At 39.3% G+C, this 23,320-nt stretch overlaps 1 protein-coding gene across 1 annotated transcript in view; it reads left to right on the top strand.

The window, feature by feature from the left end:
• Positions 1 to 23,320, top strand: part of ANTXR1 (ANTXR cell adhesion molecule 1) — a 243,486-nt gene that overhangs the window by 74,897 nt on the left and 145,269 nt on the right. The window contains exons 9-10 of the mRNA XM_047781884.1: positions 5,211 to 5,271; positions 16,920 to 17,018. Coding sequence (XP_047637840.1) covers positions 5,211 to 5,271; positions 16,920 to 17,018 — 160 coding nt within the window. The remainder of the gene's footprint in view (positions 1 to 5,210; positions 5,272 to 16,919; positions 17,019 to 23,320) is intronic.

Genomic DNA, 23,320 nt, shown 5'->3' with positions numbered 1-23,320 from the left:
AGGGTTTTAGAATCCAAAAAGAAATAAATAAACAAAGTCTTATACATAACCTGGACTGGTCCACAGTGGATTTCACTTTAAATCTATTAAATAGCTCTTATTACTTGGCAGGATTCGTGTACACCTGCTGCCTCTTTTACTCCCCCAACAAGCTAATGAGGTGTGCAAAAGTATCACTACCAGTAAAACACACACATTTGTAATGTTCTTTATGGATTTCAAAGATTTTCCAAAGATATTATCTGGTATTAATATTGAGATTATTACCAAAGATTTTATATCTTCTTTTTGAAATCTGCCCCTAAGGTAGCCAGTAAATATTATTAGCCATCTTTCAGGAGTTTTCAGCAAATAAAATTAAGCAAGAGGCTAGTGGCAGGTGATGGGCTGGAATCACACATGACCTACCATCTTGGTCCCAGAGCAGCAGCCGTAGTAGCGGTAATAACAAAAGTAATGGTAACAGCTACCACTGTTGGAAAATGGATTATGTGTCAGACATTCTGCTACATGTTTTACTACTAGGTTTTCTACTTTACTGCTAGATATACTCCTGGGTTTCCTACTTTACTACTAGGTTGCTCTGAGCACACTTCTTATTTTCATGAAAGGCACTTGGCTGGTGGCCCCAGTATTGTTAAATAACTAACTATTGACTAATTGCATCAATCAAGTTCTATTTAAAAAAAAAAAAAAAAACTATTGCTGGTTTTCTTTGATCTTACTCTCTTCCTCACTCTCTAATCCAGTATGAATTTTAGCATCTAAATTCTATTGATTTTACAAATGAAGTATCTCTGTGTTCATGCCTATTACTCATTTTACCATCAGACAGCCTTTGAGGTCAGAGTTTTTCTTATTTTCATTTTACAGAAAAAGAAACTGAGTTTCAGAAGTTGAATAACTTGCGTGGCCATTAAGTGGTGGGGCTTGGATTTAAACATAAATCTATTCAGAGTCCAGATCCATTTTTTCTGTCTCCAGAGCCCAAGTTCTTAAGAACAAAACTACCATTAGTTGAGGACTTCTAGGACTGTGCTATGGACTGTGCCTACAATATCTCACTTAATCTTCCCAACTCAACAAGCGTATACAGTAGGAACTATTTTTTTTCTTTTTTTTTCTTTTTTTTTTTTTTGGTCTGCACCCGTGGTATATAAAAGTTCCCGGGCCAGGGATCAAACCCATGCCACAGCAACAACCCGAGCCACTGCAGTGACAACACCAGATCTTTAATCCACTGCAATATAAGAGAACTCCATCAGGTACTATTCTTATCCTGCTGTTACAGATATGGGAACAGAGACTCAGTGGGGTTATAGAACTTGCCCAAGGTCATACTGCCCATGATTGAGTTGACCCAAGCAGTCTGATTCCAGATTCCAAAATATTAGGATATTAACCTGTTCCCCAAAATTGGGGTTCAGATAAGTGAAAGGATTTGTCAAGGACCATAGGTCAGGTAAGTACAGGACTAGGGCCAGGATCAAGACCCAGGTCCTCACATTGGATTTTGCTTGAGGCATATGGTAGTCTTAGCCCAGTCTCCATTAGAGGTCAGTTATCCTCTCACCTCTGACATCATGCTGACCCTGTGTGAATTCTTTCCACTCCATCTAGTGATTTCTCTTCAGCCCTTCCCCAATGTTATGTCTATACTTCCTGCAGGGCTACCATGGCCCCGGGTTGGGGAGAGACACTCTGCCTCCCCACCCCCAGCCAGTCTCCTGTCCCTAAGCTGATCTGCTGTCTGCTGAAGTTCAGACAGACTGATTACTATACAGTCTGGGCTGGTAAAAGCCAAGGGAAGCCCCCAAATCCACTCAGTGCCACTGTGACTTCCTACCTTTTGAAACCAGACATTTCAAACTAATAGAAGCCACAGTCCCAGACGAATCTGCCCATCCCCCTCACTGATAAAATTTGACTTTATTGGCTGCAATGTATCCCTTCCAGATGTTTTAAGTTAAGATTGGGAAAGCTGTGTTTTTACTGGATTGAATCACAGCACTTGGCTGACATTTTTTGGCCTTTTATACACTCCTTAGATTTATCAGCTAATTGCAGACACTTTGAGAGAATAAAACAGCATGTGTTTATTATGACCAAACCTGCAAGTGTGTCTTTGTGGTCAAAGATTCATGGGTGTTTCATTTACCGACCCCTGGTTAAGTATTAGAGTCGGTTCAAAAACATTTCTTCAAAGTCAGGAACTTAACATGGGTGAAAATTTCATTGATGTGTTTTGATGGAGTTTGGGGAATGGAGACAGGATAGATTCAATGGCTCAATTTCTATGTTTGGGCTGTTGAAACCTTTAGTTGTGGATGATAAAACGATTTATAAAAGGAGACAGGGGAATTTTATTTAAACCATAAAAAATGGCTTTGTGTTGTTCTAATGTCACTATTTAATAATTTTCTCCATGTGGGTTAAGTCTATTTCTTCCAATGGGGCTGCTTTGGAGACTTATGCCTGGGGACAGGTTGAAGGGGATGGCTGCCTCCCTGAGTCATGGCAACAAGTCACTAAGGTATAGCCCCTCAGGCAGGAAGAGCCCCATGGCAGCAAACTGGGGGGGGGGGGGGGGGGGGGGAGTGCACAGCTCATCACATTTCAGGTAGGGCACTTGTCATCCGTGTTATGAGTGAATGGCAAGATCTGGATGTGGATCCTGGCAAGCCCCAGTCTTAGGATGTCGCCACATCTAAAGGACTGATTGACCACAAGGAAGGGGAGGATGGACAAGTCAGAAGAGAAGGGTGCCTGATCCCAATTCAGAATGTCAGTGAAGGGCTCAAAAGTGATACCAGGTCCCCAGGGCCAGGTGTGCAAAGACCACTGATTCTAACAGAGGTGGACATGGACTTGGGAAGTCTGATCCATGACTATCTTCCCGCAGTGGAGCAGGCTTGGCGACTAGCATGGAACTGAGGCTGCACATGTATTTAGGATGGATGGAGGTGGCTGGGTAAGCCAGGAGGAGAGGAAATAAGGCAAATGCTGACCCCCCCCCCAAAAAAAAAGGAGAAAGAAATTGTTTTCTACTTGTGGAATCAGGTAGAAGCTGAAAACATGTAGAGAAATCAAAGTATAAAAATGCCTTTAAATTGTACAAAGGTCAGAATGAATTTCAGGAAATGTAGATGAAAATCTGAATTTTAGAATTATTAAAAAATAAAGAGAAAAGAAATACAGCTGCTCTCTGTAGCCACAGGTTCTGCATCCATAGATTTAACCAACCGGGGATCAAAAATATTTGAAAAAAATTCCAGGAAGTTCCAAAAACCAACTTGAAATTGCTGTGCTTAGTGAATATTTACATAGCATTCACGTTGTATTATGTATTTTAAGTAATCTAGAGATAGTTTAAATTATACAGAAGAATATGTGTAGGTAATATGCAAATACTAGGATAGTTTGTATAGGGACTTGAGCACCCTCAGGTTTTGGTATCCATGGGGGCCTGGACCACTTATCTGCAGGAGGACTGTGCTGCTTCTTATGACTCTCGGTTATATAGCGTTACCTAAAACACTTGGTTATGAGGGAGCCTGCTCCAGTGAATACATTTGAATGTTTTGTCATCTGTACATCAGAGAACAATTTTCTGAAGCATGTTCATTTTCTTTCACAACGCTTCTCTATGAGGACGCCTAGATTTCTCTCTGGAATGGGTAAATATTATCTCTTCTGAGAAACTGGCTTGTTTTTATTCTTCACATTGAGAATTTCATAAATACTGTCTGTCCTTCTCATTTTCTACTAGAAAGCTTAGAACTAAATTCACGAGCCACCCCTAGCAAGGGAATACAGTTCTCCCAGTGTATTTTTTCTATGCTCTTCTCACTCCTTACTTCATCTTCCCTTTATTTTCCCTTGAATCCTGTTCCTCCCCTTTTGTAATTTATCATATCTTGTCCTTTATGTAATTTATCATATCTTATATTTGACTGTAGCTTGCAGTGTGTATACCACTTAAGCTGGAACAAAGAAAGCATATATAAATAAATACACCCATGCAAATAAATGGGTGTTCCCAAGGCTAAAAGATGCTTTTTTTAATAGACGGCACATTTTGCTTCACTACTGGTTCCTTTAACAGATGCCCCTTTCATAAATAGAGAAATGGTTTCCTTCGGCCTTCTGATCCCTCTCAATTTCCAAATTAAGTAAGGCCCAAATAAAGATACTGCACTTCCTTGGTAAATCAACTCATTGTCTTTTACTTATTTAAAATGCTTGGTCAAAATTGTAGAATCAGCATGCAATCAGAGGTGGGATTTATAGACGGAGAAAACCTTAAACCCTACCAGTCAGAAACCCTGCTTTCACCAGAGGAAGCCTTCCTTATTAATTCCCTGTGTGACCATAGGGTCCTCCAGACTCTCCACTCAACCCTACAAGACTTATTTGGAGGGAAGACTGCATTCCCTTTGAAGTAAGGCTTTGGAGGTGCTTCTGAAGAGTGAGGCACAACCAGCAGCCTTTGAAGCCCTCCCTCTCTTGAGACATATTTTTACTTCTCTAACTGAAAGGGAACTCTGAATAATTTGAACATGCATCTCCTCTGGAGGGCTGGCCATCTCCATCCTACTTCTCCAGCTTTGTCTATTATCACTCTTTTTTCAACTTTTCAGAATCATTTTGTTCCAGCTGAAGAGGTCTATGCCACTCCCTGCCTGGACCTGAACCTTCCCCTTACTTCCACCTCCCCACTTGATTGAGATCTACCCTCAGCACCCACCTCTTCCAGGAAACCCTTCCCGATGTACTGGTCCTCTATGATGGGTCCTGTTAATTCTGTAGCTCCTACTGTCTGCCCCTTCACCCTGGCACCTACCACATAGGACTGGCCCTTGTTATTTATCTTTTCAAGAGTAGGTCCCATTTCCCCAACTAGATGGTAAATCTCTCCATAGCTAGCACTGGCATATCATAGACTTAATAAATGCCTGAAGAAAGAACAAGTCAATGAATAATTCCTATGGCTTTAGGGACAGCCGCAAGCATCTAACATAGTGCTGGATCCTTAAACATTTGACGTTAACGATACCTGTAAAAATACACACACACACACACACCCACCACTTACCCACTACAACATATTGTCCTTGAGCCTTCCTGTCTTGGTAGCTAAAAGCAAGCCCCACGTTTCTGTTTTAACAAAATAATCTGTGCTTTGACTTTTTGATTTCCTCTCCTCCTAGATTTTGAAGAAGTCCTGCATCGAAATTCTAGCAGCTGAACCATCCACCATATGCGCAGGAGGTAAACTGAAATTAAGTGCTAATTGCTCTCATACAAAGGATGAGATTTTGAATTCAAGTCATATGTTTGCTTCATCAGTAGAGAAGAAGGGGGGGCAGGAAAGGGAGGGGGGAAAGAGGAGGAGAAATGGCGAAATAAATTTGCTTCTAGGAAAAAAAAGGGAATAAAGAAGCAACATGTCAAGTGTTTGAAAGTTTGGAAGAGCCCGTCCAATTCTATCCTTTCATGGGAACTAATTATGAGAATATTGCAGAAATACTGGCTTCCTACATACCACCACCAATACCCGTCTCTGGATACAAGTGGAGTCTAACCTTTCATCCTCATGGCAGCCCTACACAGCCATCCCAGTGAGCATAGGCCACCTCTGAAATGTTGATGTGTTTAATTGATGTTGAACTTTTCTTCATAATTAATATATTGATCTCAATTTCTCCCTCTACCAGTCCTCATTAAATGTTGATAGGCAACTCAAATGGTCCCAGTAAAGGGCCATTATAATTTGGTCATTAATAGAGCAATCCTCTATACATACAAAAAATCCGCCTTCTTGGAGTCACAATATTTTCTCTAGCTGATCAAAACTGATGCTGTTGTTTTGTATTATAATGGACTGCCTGAAACTTCAATCACGCCGCCTCTTTTTTTTAGATTTTTTCTTTATAGTGATTTACAATGTTCTGTCAGTTTCTGCTATGCTGGCTCTTTTTGTATAACTCCAGACAGGCTTCCCATCACTCTTCTTTTATTTATTTGAAAGTAATACTAGGCACCAGCTGACTGCCAGGCACTATGGTAGGTGCTGGAGATACAAGAAAGATAATTCTCTTTCCTTGAGGTCCTGTGTTGCAGGACCTGAGGTCCTTCACTATTGAGAGTTCACTGGTGATATTTCCTTTCTAGTCTCTTAAAATACCAAATGCTAGTTATTAATGTATCACAGAAAATATATCATGCAATTCTGTAAGTAGTGAGGAAGAACTTTCAGCCTTTTTCAAACACTGTACATTTTTATTCTTTATGGCATATTTTATTGGTATAAATGAGGTAATTTCTTAAGGACTGCATTCCAGTTTCCTGGCTATATTCTCAAATAGCTGGAAGACTTTCGAGGAATTAGATGTACTGAATAGAATTGCCAACAGCAAAACACTAAGTATATGTGTAAACATATAAAGTCGTTAGCAATACTTGGTAACTGACTATTCAGAAATGTGTGAATTTCCCAAAGGAAACAATCAACAAAGACTATCCATTGACCTTTAAATACACAGCTACCTAGAAACATAAGTGGCAGGAACAAATGTAGGTGCCACAAAGACAGGTCTGGGAGATCCTTCCTAAGAAAAGGACTGATGGTGTTCCTGTCGTGGCGCACCAGAAACAAATCCAACTAGGAACCATGAGGTTGTGGGTTCGAACCCTGGCCTCGCTCAGTGGGTTAAGGATCCAGCATTGCTGTGAGCTGTGGTGTAGGTCACAGACTCAGCTCGGATCTGGCATTGCTGTGGCTGTGGTGTAGGCCGGTGGCTATAGCTCCGATTCAATCCCTAGCCTGGGAACCTCCATACGCCTCGAGTGCAGCCCTAAAAAGACCAAAAAAAAAAAAAAGGAAAAAGCAAAAAAAGAAGAAAAGGACTGAAAAATCTTACCTTTGCAAATTCACAAAAGTATATGATAGCATGAACCTAGCACCAGCACCTTGCAAAGGGTCTGTGCAAATGAACCCTTAGAGCTCTTAGCTTCAAGGCAAATCTGCTGCCAAGATTTTCGTAAATCCTACATTTTAAAGCAGTTAGAAAACAGGAGGTTTCCTTAATTGTGCAGATATCTCATTCATGAAAAAAAAAAAAAAAAACAGACTTGCTCTTTAGCAATCCTACTGGATGTGTTGCCACCTTGTATTGAATCAGATATTTGAAGACAATGAATACAGCTTTTGTTACTTTACTAGCACAATCGATTCCCCTCCTATAGGGGACCAAGAAGGAAGCTTCTTTCTCTCCCCTTCCCACTGCCTAACAAAGTACTTGGTACTTAATAGGTGGTCAATAAATGTTGACTGAATGTCTTGATTATACATTCCTTCAACAAGCAATGTACCTATTTTTGCTTACTGGACCCTTATTAACTACTTTCACCTAATCTCAAGAAGTTATCAGACCTCTGAACTGTCTAATTAAAGTGAAGAAAAGTTATAAATATCCAAAGATAGAACTAGGCTCAAAAAAACACAAAATCTCAACCACTTGGGTGATAGAAAAATATCTTCCTAAATAACTCTCAAATCAAAGATTAGTAAACCACAATCTCCTTTCCTTACCTTTGAAAAGGTCGAGACAATAAAATATTCACACATATAAACTTAATGAATATGGCACAGAAATATCAGAGTCCACAACAGCTGATCCTAGCAAATTCATAGCTTTTAGTATGTTTTATAAAGAAAAATAATGAAGCAAAAGATATTTTTAAAGCTAAGGAAAATAGAAGGAAAAAAGATTAAAACGCATTAATAAATTTGTTTACAAATTAAAACAATTTAACTAATAAAATATTCCAGGAGCTGTTTCTTTCGTAAAAATCGATAAAATAGAGGAATCTCTCATAAATCCAATTTAAGGAATCATTCTTTAGATTATTTTTTAAATCTCTGGCTTCTATGCAACATTGCATATTTTATAGACATTCAAGAGTTTCCTGCATTGAAGTAAACTATCCCATTCTATTTCCTTTTATTTCTTATTAAAAAATTTATGAGATACAGTGATGGAACCTCGCCATAAGTTTTGAAAAGGCAAGCTCCCACCTCTTTTAGAATCGTTAGAGTTAAAGCATGTTAATTACAGAAAACTTTACTAAGAAGAAAATGAAACTTTCGAAAGATATCTTGGGAGTTCCCGTTGTGGCCCAGTGGAAATGAATCTGACTATTATCCAGAGGATTCAGTTCGATCCCTGGCCCTGCTTAGTGGGTTAAGGATCTGGTGTTGCTGTGAGCTGTGGCGTGGGTTGCAGACACGGCTTGCATCCTGTGTCGCTGTGGCTGTGGCTATGGCAGCTGCAGCTCCAATTCAACCCCTAACCTGGGAACTTCTATATACTGCAGGTGCAAAAAAAAAAAAAAAGATATCCTTATACCAAAAGTTCTTCCAAGGATTCCCTTAAAGGTCTATCGCTGATCATTTTCTGGAGTAAGCATGGCTTTCATGAAGCATTGGGGGCCACCTCATTGCCCATGGCTATAACTCCTGTCAAGTAGACCTAGGCATACATGCTCTGTGACTTTCATTAGGGTACTTACTGTGAGCACTCAGATTACATGGGAGAGCTTTAAAAAGCATAACCTGTTGTATAAAACAAGGTGACAGTATTATCATCCATATCATTGTAATAAGGATTAAAGGTCAATGTGGGAATCATGATGTTGACAACATCATACCAAAATGAGAAAAACATGCCTGTATGTTTCTCTTCTGAAAGAAAATTGGGGAAACCTTGATACTGTTGAGAGTACCAGCAAAATGATTAATTACTGGAGGAGAAAGTAAACCAGGAAATAACTGATTGTTCATATCTCTCAAATATAATGGTGAGACTAAACCCTAGCTAGATCTGAGAAGAAGGTAGAATTTGTTTTCATCGAAAACCTTTCCTCTCAGCCCCCTCCCCTCACTCTCTGAATTACTTCCCTTCCTTGGCCCCAGAGCAGCCCCCGGTTGTGGAGCCCCACCCAGGCCTGTCTACTCCCTCCCTCCCTCCCTTCTTTCTTTCCATCAGTTCTTAGTGTCTGCTATTACCAAGCTATGTGAAAAGGTTTGAGTGCCAGAACGAATACTCCCCCATCCCTGCACGCCCCCCCCTGAAATTCACATTCTACTGTGGGAGATAGTCATATGTTCAGATAAATGAGGAAACTATGCATGAAGCACTACAGCAGTGATCTGCTCAAAAAGCAGTGGGAGCACTAATGAAAGGCTTATGGACTGACGTGACCACAGAGATTTAGACAAAGAATTGAGACACTCACAGTGATATTTGGAGAATTCCCATGCAGAAAGGAATTATGAGGCTTACTATATATAGCTTCAGGAGACCACCATGGAGAGGTTGGGGAGGGATTCAGGAAGGCATATTTTGGCTTAATACATGGAACTTTTACAACCGAATCTCTCCAACATTGGAGTGGATGGTCTGAACCTCCCACCCCTGGAATTTCGTGAGCACAGGCAGAATGGCCATCTGTAACCATATGCCATCCAAAGAAATCCTCCTTAGGGTCTCCTTTGTAATTTTAAATTTCTAAAGACTTAATTCAATTTCAGCTGTCAATGGCTGATTATTATTTAATGGCTGAAGAAATCAGTATACTTGGAATTATTTTACATTTTAGTAGGAAGTCTTAATGGGAAGAGGAGGTGGGGAGAATATCTAATCTTCTCCGATCAAAAAGAATTTCCTTCAGCGTCATGGGTAAAACTATTTGGAGAGAGAGCTTTCCTAAAACTCCTCCACTGTCAGAGGTTATAAACTGGCAACTAACAAGCCCTATTTGGACATATGTTTTTTTTTGAGTCACACTGCAATTAAAAAAAAATTACTGCTGACATTTAAAAGTATACTTTTGCCAAAAAAATAGGATTTTCATCTTGTGTTGAAAAATCAAAGCTAGCAGTACTGGGACAGTATTTATTGTATTTATTGTAAAACAGTGATTATTGGAGACTGAATAACTTCCTTGCAAAAAAAGCATGTACTTCTATCCACTTCATCAGACTCCCCACCACTCCCCATTATCACCCCAGCACCCAGGCCAAGCATATGGTTGCCATTTGGCTTGGATTTATGTTACTGTATTTACAGTTCCTGTTCTAAAATAAGTAGGAAGTCACCTGCTCTGTGGAGACCCTTTATAGCACCTTTGACATTACCTGCATATAGAAAATTCTGCTTCCCTTTGATATAGATTCTTTTTTAAAGATCCTAATTAAATATTTTTGCAAGGTAGCCTCTATGTAATTAGGAGTGCTAGCCTATTGTTAGATTGGCCCTGCCTAGTTGAGCTCTTCTTGAGGAAATGCCTGCTTTTGCCTAAGCACACTTTTCCTCTGACCCCACTCACTTGACCTCAACCTTGAATAGCTCAGGGTGTCCTCTGTAAGCAAGTACTTCAGGAAGGAACTAATTGGAATCAAGTGGGCAACCTGCCAACTGCTCTACATGGGAAGTTTTTGTACTCCAGAAATGGAAGGTTATCATCAGCTACTCACACTGTCATTTCAGAAGCAATTGTGTTATTCCTACTCTGTTGTTTCCCATTGTTTGTAATAAAACTGGGTGAATAAGCACCAAGGAAGGTAGTTTTAGGTTGCAGGTTTGCCATTTGGAAATTAGATGCTTAAAAACAGTCATGTTTAGGAGTTCCCCTTGTGGCTCAGTGGTTAACAAATCTGACTAGGAACCATGAGGTTGCGGGTTCCATCCCTGGCCTCGCTCAGTGGGTTAAGGATCTGGCCTTGCTGTGAGCCATAGTGTAGGTCACAGATGAGGTTCAGATCCTGTGTTGCTGTGGCCGTGGTGTAGGCTGGCGGCTACAGCTCTGATTGGACTCCTAGCCTGGGAACCTCCATAAGCTGTGAGTGTGGCCCTAAAAAAAAAAAAAAGCAAAAAAACCCCCACCGCAACAAAAAAACAGACACATTTAAGCAATATCAGAAAGTGGTTTCAATTGTTTTCAAAGAGTTCATGCCTGGTCCATAGGCACCTCTTCTGAATTGATTGTTTAATCCTCTGTTTGGTCTTCTTTTTCACTCGAAGATATTTCTGTTTGAAGGAGGCAATCTCATAAATTGGTAGAAATGTCAGATGGCACAATCACTTTGGAAAACAATCTGATAGTCTTTCAAAACATAAAATATACACCTACCATATGACCTGGCCTTTCTACTCCTAGATATTTACCCAAGAAAAAAATCTATGTCCTGTGCAAAAATCTTTATAACTGCTCTATTTTTAATAGCCAGAAGCTGTGAACAACTGAAATGTTCATCAACAGGTGAATGGAGAAACAAATTTTGGTTTTCATACAATGAATAATACTCAGCAATAAAAAGGAATAGGCTATGCATAAACCTCAAAACAGTGATGGATGAGACTTAAAATAATTATGCTGAGTAAAAAGCAAAACCAAAAAACTAATTCCCATATGATTCCAGTTACATAAAATTCTAGAGAATGCAAATTAATCTACAAGTACAGAAAGTTGCATGGTGTGGGGAGGGGCAGGAGGAAAACATTACAAAGAGGCCCATGGAAACTTTTTTTTTTGTCTTCTTACTTTTTAGGGCCGCACCCGTGGCATACGGAGGTTCCCAGACTAGGGGTCGAATCGGAGCTATAGCTGCCAGCCTACACCATAGCCACAGCAACATCAGATCCAAGCCGAGGCTGCGACCTACACCATAGCTCACGGCAACCCCAGATCATTAACCTACTGAGTGAGGCCAGGGATCTAACCCACAACCTCATTGCTCCTAGTCGGATTTGTTTCTGCTGCACCACAACGGGAACTCCCCATGGAAACTTTTGAGGTGGATTGATGCATTCACTATCTTTATTGTTGTATTGTCCTATGATTCTATACATATGTCAAAACATACCAAATTATACACTTTACATACAGTTTATTTTATATCAGTTGTACCTCACTAAAGCTCTTCTATGTAAATAGCTATTAAAAAAAGTTCTAAAGGAATTTAGGTATCAGAAAGCACCTAATACACATCTTAGATGTTACATGTCACAATAAGCATTTAATAAGAGAACAAGTTCAAACTAACTCACAAGATGGAAGTATCACTATCAATAATTTTGCACAGAAGTCATGGGTGACTAGACCAAATGGTGAGGATACAGATGTCTTATTTTCAGATATGGTGATGGATAGGCAATCTTTACCGAGGTCATCTCAAAACTGTGTTACACATTTTCAAGAAAAGAAAAGAAAAAAGAAAGAAAGAAAAAGAAAAGGAAAAAAAGGAGGGAACAGAATAAGTTTATCAAACTATTCACTGATCTTCATTTTTTTCTTTTTAAAAATAGAGCTACAATTTGCATGTCCTAAAATTCACCTCTTCAATGAGTACCATTCAGTAGTTTTTAATATATTCACAAATTTTGCAGTTGTAACCATTACCTAATTCCAGAATATTTTCATCATCCTAAAAATAAACTCTATATCTATTAAGTAATCCCTACCTATCTCTTCCTCCAGCCCTAGCACTTGCCAAATGATTTTCTCTCTCTCTCTGGATTTGATAATCTGGACTATTCATATGGAAATGAAATGGAGTGGAATCATACAATATGTAGCCTTTCATGTCTGGCTTCTTTCATTTGGCGTAATTTTTTCAAGATTCATCCATGTCATAGCATGTGTCAGAACTTGATTACTTTTTAATGGGTGAATAATATTCCATTGTATGAATATCATATTCATCAGCTAATAGATACTTGGGTTGTTTCCACTTTTTGACTCTTATGAATAATGCAGCTGTGAACCTGTACAATCTTTTGTGTGGACATATGTTTTCAGTTCTCTTGAGTATATACCTAGGAGTAGATTTCTGGGTCATACGGTAATTCTATGTTTAACTTTTGAGGAACTGCCAAGTGACTTTACAAAGCAGCTGCACCAATTTCTATTCCTACCAGCAATGTATGAAAGTTCTAATTTCTTCACCAACACTTGTTATTGTCCATCTCTTTTATTATAGCCATTCTAGTGAGTATGGAGTGGTTTTGATTTGCACTTCTAATAACTAATGATGTTGAGCATCTTTTCATTCATTGACCTTATTAAGCCTCAGAAAATGAATAGGCTTAGACCTGACTGGTACCTAAATAAGTGACTACCTTCTCCTACCCTACCCCCTTTCTATACTTAGATGTCATATATTTATTCATTAAATGAGCTTATACTGATAAAATAAACAGGCTTAGACCTGACTCAGCCCTGGGATAGGCACAAAGATTCTGAAGAAATAGAAATGATGGAAGCTGAAATTATCTACATCAGGAAGCTGAAATTATCATTGAGACTAAAGGGACAAAAGAGTCATAATGAACACATATCTTGAAGGTAACGCAAAGAAAATCTGTCTTAAAAGATTAAAGATAATTTCTAAGTAGAAATTCCTCCCTAAAGCCCTCCAGTCCTTAGGCACTTCTTACAGGAGCTGTAACCCAATGCATACATTTCTTAAAAACACTTAGAGATACATAGTATGTTCAGGGCTTTGAATTAAATCAGGATGTCTCAGTTCTGGTTGGTCCTGGTTCTCGCTTGCTGGCAGAGTCACTTGACAGGGTTTTGTCATATAACTTCTACATGTGAAGGGCTGACATTCCACTTGGGCTGCTGGGTCAGATATTTAGGCTCTTGTGGAAGCCAAGTGTGCACCCTAACATAGAACCCATATTAGGCATGGTTGGAGCTCACCTCTGCTCTGGGGTGCCTCCCAGAACATCATTTCCTCCATCTGTGCCCCAGGCCTCAGGGGTTAAATTGTTTGATTTCCACCATGGCTGTTCCTGGATTCCTGCTCTCTTTCTTCCTGATGGGCCAAGCAGCCATGCAGGCATCCTCTTTTATAGGGGACTCAGCTACAGAACTGCAAATGCTAGGACACGATGTTAGAGAAGAGAGCTTGGCACATGCCCTGCCTTTTCAGAGTCTTCTCTCCCTCCACTGCTGTTCTTTGAGGAAACAAGAGAAGTCAGCACAGCAGTGAGGCAGAAAACGTTTTGAATCAGCAAAAACCTCCAACAGCAGATTTATGGATGTCTGGCATTTGGCCTAAAAACCGAAACAGGTTTCTATAGGCTAAATTGAGTAAATAAGATACAATAAGATTCTTCTACAAGGCTTGGCACTTAAAAAAGAACGCTTGTTGAACCAACTGTGTCATCGGCCACATACCAGGAAGATGTCTATAAAGAAAACTATTTAGTCCATCCGTCTAAACTTAGCAATTGTATGTATACATCTACATGCATATCTAAATCCTTAACATTCATAGGGCTTATGGTCCTAAAAAACCATTTGTGCATGACCTTAATATAGTTCAAAACTAAGGCATTGAACACTTGGGTACAAGTCCCAGTTTTGCTGCTTACTAATTATAATTACATGATCTTGGGCAAGTCATTTACAATGTCAAAAATCTCAATTTCTGGAGTTCCCATTGTGGCACAGCAGAAATGAATCTGACTAGTATCCATGAGGACGTGGGTTTGATCCCTGGGCTCACTCCATGGGTTAAGGATCCAGCGTTGCTGTGGCTATGGTGTAGGCTAGCAGCTGTAGCTCCAATTCGACCCCTAGCCTGGGAACCTCCATATGCCGCAGTTGCAGCCCTAAAAAGCAACAAAACAAAACAAAACAAAACTTAATTTTCTTGCAATGCAGGTCCTTTATCCTTCGAAACAGCATTCTTTTCTAACTTGTTTCTCTTTGTGGCACACTCAGCGCCCCCCGGGTTCTTTTACTTTGGCTTTGGTTTCTTGCTTCCCATCCAGACCAATGGCACTTTTATGCAAAATAGACAAGCTTGTCTAAAATTAAACTAAAATAAGCCTTTTAAAAAAAAAATCACAATGTCGATCAATGTCAGTCTCTAAACAAGTCATATGTCAAGACACTGGGGATTCATTTTAGCATATGGTGAAGAGCATGACGGCCAAGTTCTAAGGGCACAGCCTTTAATACCCAACAGACCAGGATTCCAGTTCTGATTCTGACAGCCAGCAGCCTTGTGAGCTTGGACAGATTACTTATCCTCCCTAAGCCTAGTACAGAACCCACCTAGGGGCGGTGCTGCTGAGGAAAACGGGTGGAAGGACTGAGGGTTTTCTCGTTTATACCTCCATCAGCTGGGGTGAAGTTTAAATGACATCAAACATATACAACACTCAGTGCAGGGTCTAGCACACAGAGGGAGCAACTGCTACTAGTTATTATTCTCTTGGCAAACCTGACCTCTAAATTAGTTTTCTGGGAATGAAGGTGACATACATTCATGACATTTATTAAAATCTGAAAGAGTCCCATATGCTAGTCCTGTAATTCCATCCCTCCTTCAGTGAAAATCTCTAGTTGGTGTGGCACAAATGAGCCTATCTACAGAACAGAAACAGACTCACAGACATGAAGAACACACTTGTGGTTGCCAAGGGGGAAGGAGAGGGAGTGGGATGGACTGGGGAGTGTGGGGTTAGTAAATGCAAACTATTCCATTTAGAATGGATAAGCAATGAGGTCCTGCTGTACAGCACAGGGAGCTATAGCCAGTTTCTTGGGATAGAACACGATGGAAAATAATATAAAAAAAACTGTGTGTGTGTGTGTGTTTGTGTGTATAACTGTGTCACTTTACCATATGGCAGAAATTGACAAAACATTGTAAATCAACTTTAACAAAAAAAAAATTTAGTAATTTTTTTTAAATCTCCATTTGGATAGCAGTTTATACTTTAAGTTTCACTTACACTAATATTGCATTTTTTTCCTCTTTTAGTCTTTCTCTTTTTTTATATGCCCCACGGCAATATTCCAAGCCCCAAGTTTTACACACCAAAAGATGACAAAAACCAAAGAAAGTGGAGCATTGACTATTATTAGTTCCTATCAAACTTGAGCAAATATTCTTAACCTTTAAAAAATTCATTAGCTGCTTTTTCCCTTAGTAAGAATATCGTAAAGGATGTATTTTTACTTTATAAAGATTGTATTAACATGTGTTCATTCAATATGCCTTAGGCCCACATGAAATTCATATGCGGGGCTCAGATTCTCCCTTCTATTCTGAGAGGAAGGAGTACTGATCACACCAGGGACCAGAGTCCCTTCAAACAGGAAATGCTTGACAACTGGTCACTGATAAGCAAGACTTCTATTTGCTGCTGTGTACAATTAACCCTACATAGCACTAGGTGCTCCTACTGTGTGCCCTGCAGAGACAGGAGAGCTGAAGCTGTATCAAATAATTTGAATCTAAAGAAATGTTTTTCTGGTTGTGGAAGAAAAGACAAAGGAACACCACCAGACAGTGCACAACCACATGCTTGCTCTACTGTTTAAAAGGACAGACTGAGAATGCCACAAGCCATGGTTTTCAAATACATTAGGCACCTTGAGTTCTAAAGAAGTCCTTTCTTGGGCATCCAGTCTGTAAAAGATACACACGAGGTGTTGGACTGACTGAAGAGGAGGAGAGCCCCTCCCCTGTGGTCCTCTGGCTGCACAGATCACAGGTTTTTAAACTGCCAGGACTTGAGGGACATGTGAGGTTTGCAGGACAGAGAGCAGGGAGGAAGGCAACCCAGGCAGGACGAACAGCAGGAGCAGAGGCAAGAAGGTGGGAATTCGAAGAAGTCCAATACCTTCCTGTGGACACCTAGGGCAAAGGAGGCAGTGAGGAAGAGGTAAAAGGCTCCCGAGAGGATGTTTCTGTTTTCCAACCTGCACTGACCATGCATATTTTAAGCCTGGTGAATAGTTAACAAATGCCCTCAATCAGGGCAGATGGGAAATTTAAGATTAACAGTCTGCAGTCCCTTAAGCTCTCTTGGTCTTATTCTTTGTTTCAGAGTCCTTTCAAGTAGTGGTGAGAGGGAACGGCTTCCGACACGCCCGCAATGTGGACAGGGTCCTCTGCAGCTTCAAGATCAACGAGTCGGTCACGCTCAGTAAGTTCTCACAGAATTTGGGGTTTTCTTCTACCTGCTTGGGGGAAGGGAACCCCCAGCCCCATCTTCGGGGCAAGATCATACACAGGCAACTCCAGAGAAGGGTCTTTCCTGCTGGAACGGGCTCCAGCAAAGGCACAGCTGGCCCCTGCGGCTCCCTTGCTCCCATCTGGAGAGGCAGTGGGCCCTTGTTTGCCCGTCCTCCAGTGTGTGCGCCAAGTTCAAACCTCTCAGGTGGCAGCATCAGCATTGGCTGGTTAGGGCATTCGAAGCTTGACGTTCCTTGACAAAGTATTAGGGACTCTGAAGTGCAAGAGGGAAAAAGAGATGGTCGAAATGTACTAATTGTGGATAAACCGAAAGCCAGACTGTTAGGCTTGCATGTGTAGATGCTAAAATTTTGTTCACTCTGGGTTGATGCTTTTTGGAAAGAGCCAAAAAAACCCTCTCATCAGGGTGGATCCCTGACCTGAAATACAGGAATAGGGAAGTAAAACTAAGGGCTTTTCATGGGAAAAAAAAATGAGTTATCATAATATTGGCACTTTCACAAGACATTTGTAGCAGGCAAGTTCTTAATTTAAAGACGTGTGATTCAGAGAGCTGTCCAGGGAAGATGGGAGAGATGAATTATGGGCAGGCAGATGGCCAGGAGCCCTGCTTATTATTTACATCTGGCATCCATCACACATAACCATTGATTCTGTATCTGCAGTGCTAAACAGGAATACTATACCGCATTTTCTACAGTGCTATGTCCTTTTAAATACCCCACCTCTTTTTGCCGTAACAGCCCTGGGAGGTAGAAAGAGCAAAGAGGATGGAGATGATACTCATGTTTACTGATTAACCATCCACACTGGAGTTCCCGTCGTGGCGCAGTGGTTAACGAATCCGACTAGGAACCATGAGGTTGCGGGTTCGGTCCCTGCCCTTGCTCAGTGGGTTAAGGATCTGGCGTTGCCGTGAGCTGTGGTGTAGGTTGCAGATGCGGCTCGGATCCCACGTTGCTGTGGCTCTGGCGTAGGCCGGTGGCTACAGCTCCGATTGGACCCCTAGCCTGGGAACCTCCATATGCCACAGGAGCAGCCCAAGACATAGCAAAAAAAAAAAAAAAAAAAAAAAGACAAAAAAAAAACCTATTCACACTAGTTTTGTCCTCCTGGTAGCCTTATGGAGTAGGTACTATCCTGTTTTTCCTCTTTAACATCTTAAAACTCACTTGAATATTTAAACAGAGATATGCAATGGCTTCCTTACAAACATCTGGAATTCCTGAACTTGGAATCATTTCAAACATTTGAAATATGCAGTCAGTTTTCTTAATACTTGGAAATGCCCTCATGTGTCCAAAAAGTGCACCCTATTTGAAAACATTTTGAACCCTAAGAAGTCACAGTGTGAAAAGTTGGACGTGCACCTTCTACAGTCTTTCCTCCCCCCACCCCCGCCTTTAATTTGGGATGTCACTCAAGTCTGCCTTCCCTCTCTCCTTAACGAAAATCTCAAATCTAGGATTAGAAACTCCTGAGGGTTAAACTCAAAGACATCAACACCTTCAAAGAAGACTTCCTAGACAGGCAAGACTTTGGACCCAACCCCTCTCTGAACATGCATGGACATGGGGTGTAGCATTGCCCTTGCTTAAAAGATTATGCAGAGATGCTATATTAAGATAACAAAAAAAAATGTGAATTTAGTATTCACGAGTGACATTTTGAAGATGTATTTTCTAGCTTCCCTATGAAATTTTATTTCTTGGGAAACTAGCTTTTCTTCCTTTCTTGTACAAACTTGCAGACACCTGCAGGGCTCTCTACCTGATTCATATTCAAAAAGAAATGAAGGCTGTTGGAGTACAGATTTAGTTTAAACCACAAACTTAATTGTGTTTCCAACCTAGTTTGGAGAGGAGAAAGGCAGTGACTCAGCCATATTTTGTGCTGCAAGCAACATTCTTGAACTCAAGCAAATGGTTATTCAGAATGTTCTAGCTAAGGAGAAATATTGGAATTTAAAAAAATCATTTATCCTTCATTTATTCATTCATCTGTCCATCTTCATTCAGTAAATAATAGGAACAAGAAACTAGGGAGGACAGAAAACATAAACATTATTTTTTCTGGTTTTTTTTTAATAAAAGTGTAATTGATTAACAGTGTTGTGCCAGTCTTCTGCTGTACAACAAAGTGACTCAGTCCTACTCAGATGTATTATTTTCCATCATGGTCTATCCCAGGAAATTGGATAGAGTTCCCTGTGCTATACAGTAGGACCTTGTTTTTTATCTGAAAGATACATTTTAAAATGCAACATTTTCAATTCCACATTTTTCTATCAATCTTATATGTGTCTCATAGAGTTTTCCCTGTAAAATAAAATAAATTTAGATTCTTTTACCTTTCCCATTCTCCTTTCCCACCTTCACATCCAAGTTTTAAAACATTATCTGTTTTCGTTTTTAGAGTATATATTTCCTCTTGCAGGATTTTTTCCTAAATACTGCACTATACTTTATTACAAAAAAGAAAATAGAAGTGCCATTATTAAACAGAAAAAAAGATTAATTGAAGGCCCAATAATGAAGCTAAAACTGTTGTGGCTCTAGCCATTTCGAACGTGTATAAGCTTTGGAGTCTTCAGTAGATTATATTTTTAAAAACTGTTTTAAAATATCAAGTTGAAAAAATTATAGTTATAGTGGGAGATAATACCATGACTTTCCATGCCTTTGGATGAATAATTAAAAAAAATTAAAGCTAGGGAGTTCCTGTCATGGTGCAGAGGAAACGAATCCAAATCCGACTACAAACCATAAGGTTGTGGGTTTGATCCCTGGCCTTGCTCAGTGGGTTAAGAATCTGGTGTTGCCGTGACCTGTGGTGTAGGTCACAGATACAGCTCGGATCTGGCATTGCTGTGGCTCTCGTGTATGCCAGCAGCAACAGCTCTGATTAGAGCCCTAGCCTGGGAACCTCCATATGCCATGGGTGCGGCCCTAAAAAGACAAAAAGACAAAAAAAAAAAAATTAAAGCTATAGAGCAGATACATATACCTTTTTAAGTGGCTATGAATACCTTTAAACATTTATTGCACTAAGACACAAATAAAATACCAACATATTAATGCCAAAATATAGAAATTTTTAAAGTATATCCTTAGATGATAAATATAACCAGAAAATAAAAAGGTAGGCTAATACCTATGTCTCTCCTCCTTTCCTTTCCTTTGCTTAAAAATAAAATAAACAAATGAACCACTTAGGAATCTAGAACAATTTCTAGACTTGTGGTCAATATAATAGACCCAAAATTGTGCATAAAATATGATTTTAAAAATTGTAATATGTGGCATTGCTCAAAGGAATGAGGAGGAAATCTCCAGCTACAAGAAACAAAAAGGGAATGCAAAATCTAAGCAGGAAGCAAAGCTGTGGGGGCTCCAGGCCTGGGGGCATCTGTGGCTGTGATTTGGATACTGATGTGGATTCCGGACACCAGCAAGGCAAGCAAGAAAAAGCAGAGCCCCCTATAGGCTCCAAGGGCCTATAAATGGGGACCAGAAAAGCTGCTTGATGATTCAAGGAAGCAGGAAGAGGAATAAAGGGGTAAGACATTTTAGCAACCACATAATACAGAAGCACCAACTCAGGAAACTAACCCCAAATATGTCCATGGCCATCCTGATCCTTGTGGCCCTGGCAAGGCAGTATCTCTCCAGCCCAGCTTACCATAGGATTGAAGCCAATAACCCCTTCTAAAGATGGGCTCACAGCACCCAAGTGATAAATCATATGATGACAGGTGAAAGAAACAAGTGAGCAAGCAAGGCTAGAGAGCATTTTGAAAGAGACTGTAAAACAAACACATTTACAGAGTGTGAAAACAAGAAATAATCTCAAATAAACAATATAGCCATACATCTAAAGATAAGAATGAACAAAACCCAAAGTTATTAGAAGGAAAAAAAGAAAGGTCAGAATGTAAATGAACGAAATAGAGAATTAAAAAAACAATAGACAAGATCAATGAAACGAAGAACTGGTTCTTTGAGAAGATCGACAAAATTGATAAACCTTTAGCTAAACTCATAAAGGCAAAAAAAGAGACGATCCAAATAAGTAAAATAAAAAATGAAAGAGTGGAAGTTACAATTGATAGCATAGAAATACCAAGGATCATAAGAAGTTGCTACAATCAACTATATACCAATAAAGGGGACAACCTAGAAGAAGTGAATAAATTCCTAGAAATGTACAATCTCCTGAGACTGAATCAGGAAGAAAGAGAAAATATAAACAGACCAATTACCAGTAATGAAATTAAATCATTACTTTAAAATTTTTCCAACTAATAAAAGTCCAGGACCAGACAGCTTCACAGGAAAATTCTACCAAACTTTAAAGAGAAGTTAACATCTATCCTCAAACTATTCCCCTGAAAAATGGAGAGGAAAGAATGCTTCTGAATTCATTCTACAAGGCCAACATCATCCTAATACCAGAACCAGGCAAAGATACCACACAAAAAGAAAAGTATAGGTCAATAGCACTGATGAACATAAATGCGAAAAACCTCAACCAAATATTAGCGAACTGAATTCAACAATACATTAAAAGTATTACACATCATGATCAAGCAGGATTTATCCTAGGAATGCAAGGATGGTTCAGTATTCACAAATCAACCAACATATAATACACCTCATTAACAAATTGAAGAACAAAAATCATATGATCATTTTGATTGATGCAGAAAAAGCCTTTGACAAAAGTCAACATCTGTTTATGATAAACACTGTCCAGAAAGGAGCGTAGAGAGAACATACCTCAACATAATAAAGGCCACGTGTGATAGGCTTACTGCCAACATCATAATCAATGGTGAAAAGCTGAAAGCATTTCCTCTAAGATCAGGAACAAGACAAGGATCCCACTCTCACCACTTTTATTCAACATAGCATTGGAAGTTCTAGTCACAGCAGTCAGACCAGAAAAAGAAATAAAAGGAATCCAAAATGGAAAGGAAGAAGTAAAACTGCCACTGTTTGCACATATGGTTCTATATATAGAAAATTTTAAAGACACTACCAAAAAAAATTTGAACTAATAAATGAATTCAGCAAGGCTATAGGTACAAAATCAATATGCAGAAATATGTTTCATTTCTAAATACTAATTACGAACATCAGAAAGAGAAATTAAGGAAACAATCATATTTACAATTGTATAGAAAAGAATAAAATACCTAGGGATAAATCTGATTGAAGAGGTAAGTGAAAGACTTGTACTCTGAAAATTATAAAAGATTGATGAAAGAAATTGAAGATAACAAAACAAATGGAAACATACTCTCTGCTCATAGATTGGAAGAATTAATATCATTAAAATGACTATACCACCCAAAGAAATCTACAGATTCAGTACAATCCCCATCAAAATACTAATGTCATTTTTTACAGAATTAGAACAAATAATTCTAAAATTTATGTGGAAACACAAAAGACACCAAATGGCCAAAGCAATCTTGAGAAAGGAAAACCAAGCTAGAGTGTCACACTCCCTGACTTCAAATGATAGTACAAAGCTACAGTAATCAAAGCAGTATAGTCCTGGCATGAAAGCAAACACATAGATCAAAGCAATAGAATAGAGAAATAAATTCATACTTATATGGTCAGTTAGTCTACAGCAAAGGAGGCAAAAATATACAATGGGGAAAGAGGGTCTCTTCAATAGAGAAAACTATTGCTTGCAATAGAATCAACCTGGACTACTTTCTAACACCACATACAAAAATACACGCAAAATAAATTAGAGAATTACATGTAAAGTCTGAAGCCATAAAACTAGAAGAAAATATAGGCAGTATGCTCTTTGACATCTGTCTTAGTGTTGTTTTGGATCTGTCTCCTCAAGCAAGGGAAACAAAAATAAGGAAAGAACAAATAGTAAGTACTACATCAAATTTAAAAGTTTAAATGTTTATCCATAGATTAACGGACAAAGAAGATGTGATATGTGAGTGTGTGTGTGTGTGTATATATATATTTATGTACATGAATATTCCTCAGCCATAAAAAGTGAAATCTTGCCATTTGTGACAACATGGATGATCTAGATGTTGTTATGCTGAGTGAAATAAGTCAAACAAAAAAAGACAAATATCATATAATTGTACTTATTGTGGACTCTAAAAATAAAATCCAAACAAAACAAACAACCAAAACAAAATGAAAACAGACTTTAGATGCAGAGAAAAAAATGGCTGCTTGCCAGACAGGAGAGGGGTTGAAGGTGAAA

Source organism: Phacochoerus africanus, chromosome 5 (assembly GCF_016906955.1).
Source record: "Phacochoerus africanus isolate WHEZ1 chromosome 5, ROS_Pafr_v1, whole genome shotgun sequence".
NCBI lineage: Eukaryota > Metazoa > Chordata > Mammalia > Artiodactyla > Suidae > Phacochoerus > Phacochoerus africanus.
Note: the sequence above shows the minus strand (reverse complement) of the source record. Positions and strands in the feature narration are given on the sequence as shown.